This window comes from Callorhinchus milii, unplaced genomic scaffold (assembly GCF_018977255.1).
Source record: "Callorhinchus milii isolate IMCB2004 unplaced genomic scaffold, IMCB_Cmil_1.0 Scaffold384, whole genome shotgun sequence".
In the NCBI taxonomy this organism is placed as follows: Eukaryota; Metazoa; Chordata; class Chondrichthyes; order Chimaeriformes; family Callorhinchidae; genus Callorhinchus; species Callorhinchus milii.
Window position 1 is genome coordinate 30459 of NW_024705125.1, and position 6868 is coordinate 37326.

Below are 6868 nucleotides of genomic sequence, written 5' to 3' on the forward strand. Positions count from 1 at the left end.
TCCTTACTGGGGTCATGTGCGGTCATTTGTTGATCCAGGAGTGTTGTGCCTTGCGGGAGAGTAGAATGAAAGGCTGGAGACTCGCGAACCCGATAGCACCTAACGAAACCTGCTTCAACGAGATTTGAGGCACGGGTAATACGAGGCTTCTGGTGAGCCTACCGTCTCGACACAAGTCGGTAATGCTGCCACCCATCTAAAGAGCCCTAGAGGATTCGTACCTACTATATAGTACAGGGGGCTGATAGAAACTGCAAATGCATCGTGGTAATCCCCCTTAAAGAGTCGCCTTAATTCTCACACCCGTGGCGCTGATTGCTTGACGCTGACGTAGTATGATTTCACGGGGTATTTGTGGGGGGGCTTGAGGAGAAGTTTGCAGAACCTAGCCTGATACGTGTCATAGACTGGCGGTGTCCATGCTCCGCGCCGGGTAGTATATGCCTCACACACCGGGCGCAGCTTCCGCCCTCGGTTAATCAGGGTGACCAAGTCTCTACGATAGCGGATGACTAACCACGAGCGGGTGGTGGACATCGCTTCTCGATACGCGGTCTGGTACCGAGCTTGAACACGCACTCTTTAGCAGCGCCGGGGGTACCGCGTTACATTTAAAAAGGCCGGTCCTTGTTAACAGTATAATTCCTCACAGCCTATCAGATGTACGCGAACCCACAAGTCAATCTCGAAGACTGAACAGGTTCCCTGAAGCGTGTATATAAAACGTTGGCATGGGGGGGCCCGCAAAGGGGGCTGCTATTAGACTAAACACCTAACCTCTAGGTTTTCCTTCTGCTAACCCACATCTCGACCGTAGGAAATTAGAATGTCAAGGTCCGTATACAGTCATGTTTTTACCACTGCATCGTAATAACTAGGCGCGTAGGGATCATGGTAACATGTTTAAATCCTCTACGGAGATGTGAGATACCCACTACAGGAGAAACTCCGGTCCACCTGGGTTCGCAGACGGACTGAAGCCCTAAGTGATGGGGGGAATAGGGTAACTAGTTTAGATACCCCGAGGCCAGCCAGCACTAATGCTAACGGACCGTCCTATAACACCTTAGTCTCCAACAGGCTGGTCCAAAGTTTGTTGATCGGCCGCCTCTCGGAGATGTATTCCCTATCCAGTGCACGGGTCTTGTAGGCAACGGATATGCTCTTTGATATTTACTAGCAACCGATCGTAGTTATGACGGTTATTAAATATGTCGGATACTAAATATAGGAGGCGCGCTGGTGGCTTCCGTGCATAGCGCGAGAAATGTAATCTTCCTGATCCCAAGTAAATCGAGTTGAGCTCGGGTATTACCGGTTTCTCAGCTATCATCAATGAGCCGCTATTGAGCGCATGTGTACTATGTATGCAGTCTGCATATACGAATGTCGCCCTTTGCCGCGTGCTCCATTGAAGAGAGGCCGCCACTTTTACAGAGGGGACGGGCGGGAACCCTAATACCTTTCAATCAGAGTACAGCCTTGCGGGAGACTATTACTGCCAGGCATCGTACAATATCCGACAGGCACCGACTCTCTTCCACTTTAAACTAGCGCATCCCGGAGGGTTGGGCCACCTTTTCCGACAGATAAAAGAGTGTACAACCGGATACATGCACAAGTCGTATGCCAGCTACTCAGGATCGATTGCATTCGACATCTCCTGAGGCAGGTTCCAGATCACATTGGATTTGGCTATTTATATTGTTGACTTCGGCTTCCGTTTGCGTTCGGGGCGCATGGAGAATCATGCGGTACTAATTACTCTACTTTTGACAGGGCTCTTTAATTCCGTCAGTGTATATGCTTGGTGGTTTTTAAAGTCGACCTGTAAGTCGATCTGTTTTGTATAAGGTTCGGGAACTTTATGGACGAGTATCTCATAAAATATGTGTTCGGGGCAAAGCTTATTTGGCCCGACCTCATAACCTGAGTAGGGTCACCCACATACGCATACCCTGACAGGCTTGATGTGTGGAAGTGGCATCCCCGGTCTAGTTGCCAACCGGCGAGGTACTAAGATTCCAGTTTCTCAGAAAGGATCTAGACACGTAAGATTATCATGAACCATCCCAATAACGATCGGGACGCTGGGCGCACGACTCAATCTGCGTCCCTGGTTCTTTATTAGGCGTACAAATTGCCCGAGCAATAGTACCGTTCCGCCACTCGGCGATGGGATTGATTAGCAGGCCGGATAACGACAATGACGGGTTAACGGTTCGGGCTTGAGACTGTATTGGACGGAAGGCGCAGCTAGTGTTTACGTACTTGGAAGTGCCTGACCAATGTAGTAGTCTAGCTATGCTCGCCCACATACAACCAGATAACTGAAAATTGAATACGTCGTGTCTTAGTCACATCGAGGTACTGGTGATCAACGAACTGAGCGAATTACATTGCGGGATAAGGAACCCGTCTAACAGTTTTTCATAACCTTGGCGATAAGCGTGAATTAAGCTGGACGGGTAACGCGCTCGCAGGGGACAGTGTCTAGTGACGGTCGGGTAACCAGCCGGCACTAGATCACAATGATGTGTCCGAGGTGTTGCATGGCATGGGCATTGTGCTCGAGCCCGGAAAAAGAGAACAAACAACTAAATTACATGCTGAATTTATTATGGGCATTAATCGGGAGCCTGCATCGTCGGCTGTGCTGCATGGGCTCGAATTCCCACTATTGTTGTGTGACGCTGAGGAATAGACCTTCGAATTTTGGGGACGCCACAAATGGTGCAAGAGCTTATGGAACTAGGATCCGAGCCAAGCATAGCCCAGTCCACTAACACGAGGCTATGTACCATATCTTTGATTTCAGCAGACCCGTAGGGACTGATGGGTGAAGGGCCCACCAGTTAGCATGAGGGCTTTGTGTTCGGTAAACGTACCGACGATATTGAAGAAGCTGATGGCTCAGACAAACACCTTCGACGCTACGGCCTCCTTGTCGTACCGCAAAAATGAATAGAATAAGAGGAATAGAGGAGGAACCGAAAACGGGCTTCCCTCGCACCACTGGGGGGGGCGTGTGATGTCAGGCGTTAAAGGAGATCTCTAGTGTACCTCAAGACTCAAGAAAAAGCGGGACCCATAGCAGAATGTCATACTACAACCTGCTATCGATAAACCTGCTGAAGCCCGTGACGGATAAGACCCCATACCTCTATCGTTCCGGGAAACCGTGACGGGTTTTCATGATGGGCATGTGCATCCGCTGTGCAACTAGCCATAGCAGTGTCGGCCGCGCATTTTAGTGGAAATGAGCATGACCACGATGAATGGTGGAAACATAGGGAACATCTTCCAACCTATACTCGGCTCCGTCCGGTGTGGGTCTTCCAGGGTAATTACGCGCTGCCTTTTAGGGGTTAGAAGCAAATCAAACGCCCGATTAGAGCCTATATCATACAGTGACCTAGTTATTAGCTAGCGGTCACAAATCAGGAGAAGCGGCATGAGCCCGCCACCCTGTTAGCCTTGCGGCACTGAACACAAGACTCATAACGGAAGGTACTGGACTCCCAGCAGGGGTACGGGCCTCATACGTAGGTTAAGCCCGGAGGGTCGGAGAATAACTTTGCATATTCGGGTGCCGTAATGTGTTTTCAATAAAGAACCCACCACGCAGCCGGCAATCGTTTGAGAGCGGGCGTGTTACTCTGGGCTATGAGGCCAATCACGGCGACGCATTCGCCATCCCGCCAGCTTGATAGTGGGTCTTGGTACATAAGAGATCGGCTCTGCAAATTCCCGGATCTCGGTTCACCCTTGATATTTTTGTTCTCTGCTCCCACTAGCAACCTCAATCATACTCTGCCCGCCTGCTAGGTTGACCACGCTCTTCGCTGATCGAATTAGAACCGTACCCACTGACCAGTCTGAACCTGGGAGGGGGACTAGCTAGGAGCTTATACAATACGTCTCCTGTGGACGCAAACTAGACCTTTCCTAATTCGGGGAGTGCGTCGTCCTTTCCCGTGGATCACATGTTGCACCTTGGGCAGCCATCATATGTCCATGCCAGGGCGAGTTCGGTCAAAACTCACGCGTCGGGAAAAACTGTACCACTTTGGAGAACGCGTGTGGTTGGCGTGCAGCGCGTTACCTATATATTACTTGAGAAATAGCGCCATCGAGCATATTTCCTGCCACTTAATGGTTCCCCCGACAAGAAACGAAGTCGTTTGTGCCTAATGAGAAATAATGCAAATAATCGGCAATCGCCCGGTGAAAGTACTTGTCCTAAGACGCGGCCCCAAAACTGAATCGCATCATCTGTTGGAGAACTAAAGTTTTACTGCAGAATCTCCAGACTCTCATGATATAGCACGATGAGAAAATTGCGGCCGACATATGGGCGCAGTGCAGCGCTCTGGGACTAACAACCAACCGAGGGAATTATGATGCAGCACACAAGGTGAGTCTAACTGAAAAGAAGGATCTGAAGGAACCGACACACAGCGCTGCGGGATCTCAAGACCAGGTTGAACATGGTAGCAATCATCCCGGTATTCTCGTATGCGTGATACTACGGTTGCCGACGCATAGGAAGAACAAATTTCTAGTTCAAAAATTTTCTCACGGGACCTCTTCGTTTGTCGCCGCCAGCCACATGGGGTGGGTTACAATCCAAGGACATAGCCTCTACGGGACACCAATCGATGGGCGCGTGCACTGACCTAGTTGTTTCATAAAAACTTTTGAGACTGAATTCGTGTCTTCTGCACTAGCCCTGGAGATGCGGGGAGATCTCCAGGTATTTCCTGGGGGACCGCATGTAGGTAATTTACAGCCCCAGAATATACGGAGGCAAAGACCTCATTTATACTGTTAGAAGATCTACGGGACTGCACGCCCTCACCGATTTCGTAGGGGGGCTGCACTACACCATTACTGTAAAAGAGAAGCGTCACATTTCCGTACGATTGACTTTATGTAAAATCCGATTCGCATAGGGTGATGCTTGGGAACACTCCGAAATCAGTCTCCGAGCGATAAGGTCGGTGCGGCCCCGGATCCATACTGCATAGAGGTGAAGTGTATTTTGGGGATTGATGTAAGATTTAGTTGGGGGTGTATCGGAGTTAGTTGGTTTTCGGGACGGGCAATCTGGGAAAAATTGGAGCCTTAAATGCTCCGCTCTGGGTAGGAATAGCTCTGCAGTAAGCCATTTGCCTTGGATCGATTCATTGCAAAATCGTGACGGATGAATGAGTATACCGTGTCCATATTGGGATCGACGTGAACTCCTACCCCATACTAGCCGATCTTATCGCGGCCATATAGCTAGCCCCAACAATGGCTCGCGCCGTCTTAGAGGTAAAGTCTCCTAAGGATTATCTTGAGCGAAGGAAATACGTCAGTAAGGGGTAGGAGCGGGAATTAAGTATTCTGGAACTTTCAGCGGAGAGAGACGCGCACGGGTTGGCATCCTGAAGGAAGGAGCTCAGCGACTTAAATGGCATTGAGGACGCGGCTCTATGCCCTTTTGGGGTCGTGTTTTCGATTACGGGTCTAGGACGATCACCGAGTGACTGACCTTCGATTCCTATTCGTGTATCGATTTAACTAAAACTGTATCACACCCTCGAACACACCGGATGGCGGGCAGTGACTATCTATGGGAACGCTGGTCGGGATCGTAGACGATGCCTTGGGAATGGCGGGGCTAGAATCGCTATCACCCCAATATCGCCCTACTTGCGCCTACAGCCCGTGCTCTTCACTCCACGTAACTGCAATGACGGCGGAAATAACGAACCGCCGCACTAACCCCTCTGCCCTTTCAAATAAAGTATTTCCCCAATCTGCGGCCTGACCCTGCTAATACTCCTGATGCGAACCCTCTTACCCATGAAGAAATTCTGTCATACCTCTCCTGCCCGACTAGACATCGGTCTAAATTATCGTCGTCTCTATGAGAGGTAAAATTCGATGAGGGGTCAGAGTGGTTGAGTTGAAGCACACTTAGCCTCCCGCGCGTGAGCTGGGCCTCTCGCCAGCACCAAAGATTATTTTTAACCAACATGAATAAACGTTAATGGATAGTATACACCAGGGTGGGAAGTAGTATTGTCGAGATCCCTGTAATCGGCGTTTGAATTCGTTCTGCTGGATCACCCGGTGTGCAGACGGATCAAACTGGTCTCCCCGACATACCTAATATCGGAAGCCAAGTAGACTGCACAAGTGCTGTGATATGGAACTCGCTTGCCAATTCGCAAAACCTTGTCTAACAATTCACAACCACTTTTTTTATTAACAGCGTACTTTGGAGGGACTTGCATTGGAAACACTGACAGATTCAGCTAAAGCATGAAGAGATTAGGGATCCGCTACGTGCTCGACTCTTCCCACATTAGGGGTCTGAGGACCTTAGGTGTTCAAGCCTGGTAAGTAAATAACCTTTAGATTATATAGGGATCGCTTCCTTCAAGTCATACCGGCAAATAACCCTGTTCTATGGAGTGAGAAATCAATAAGCATGGGCAGGAGCAAAAAGTAGCTAAGAACTGAGTTTTGGCTCACGCATGTCTCTAGAGACCTCTCGTGAAAGCCATTCAGTTGCGCGTGGTACAACGAGGGTCAATTTTATTTGCGGGTGTGTATTGGCAATTGGACAGCTCCCAGCTCTCTCAAATATTGTTCGCATCGTGACAAGTTACCACCGTCTAGAGGTACACGTGTTTACTCCTTTAATAGGTTTAGTGCGGAATGATCATTGCAGCTGTGACGTGTTCCCAAGGTGGATGGAGCTACCCCACTCCCGCGGTGGGCGTGGCCGTACGAAAAGCCGACGCACAATGGTTTTTACAGAGGATATATAGGAAAGACAGTACAATGTCAGGTTCTTCCGGGCCATCCATGT

The 6868-nt window shown here is 49.6% G+C and overlaps 1 protein-coding gene across 1 annotated transcript in view; it reads left to right on the forward strand.

Moving 5' to 3' along the window:
- LOC121852069 (origin recognition complex subunit 4-like) overlaps window positions 1–6180 on the forward strand; it is a 19501-nt gene extending 13321 nt beyond the window's left edge. The window contains exons 10-12 of the mRNA XM_042346183.1: window positions 4328–4417; window positions 4731–4777; window positions 6132–6180. Coding sequence (XP_042202117.1) covers window positions 4328–4417; window positions 4731–4777; window positions 6132–6180 — 186 coding nt within the window. The remainder of the gene's footprint in view (window positions 1–4327; window positions 4418–4730; window positions 4778–6131) is intronic.
- Window positions 6181–6868: the final 688 nt, after the last annotated feature.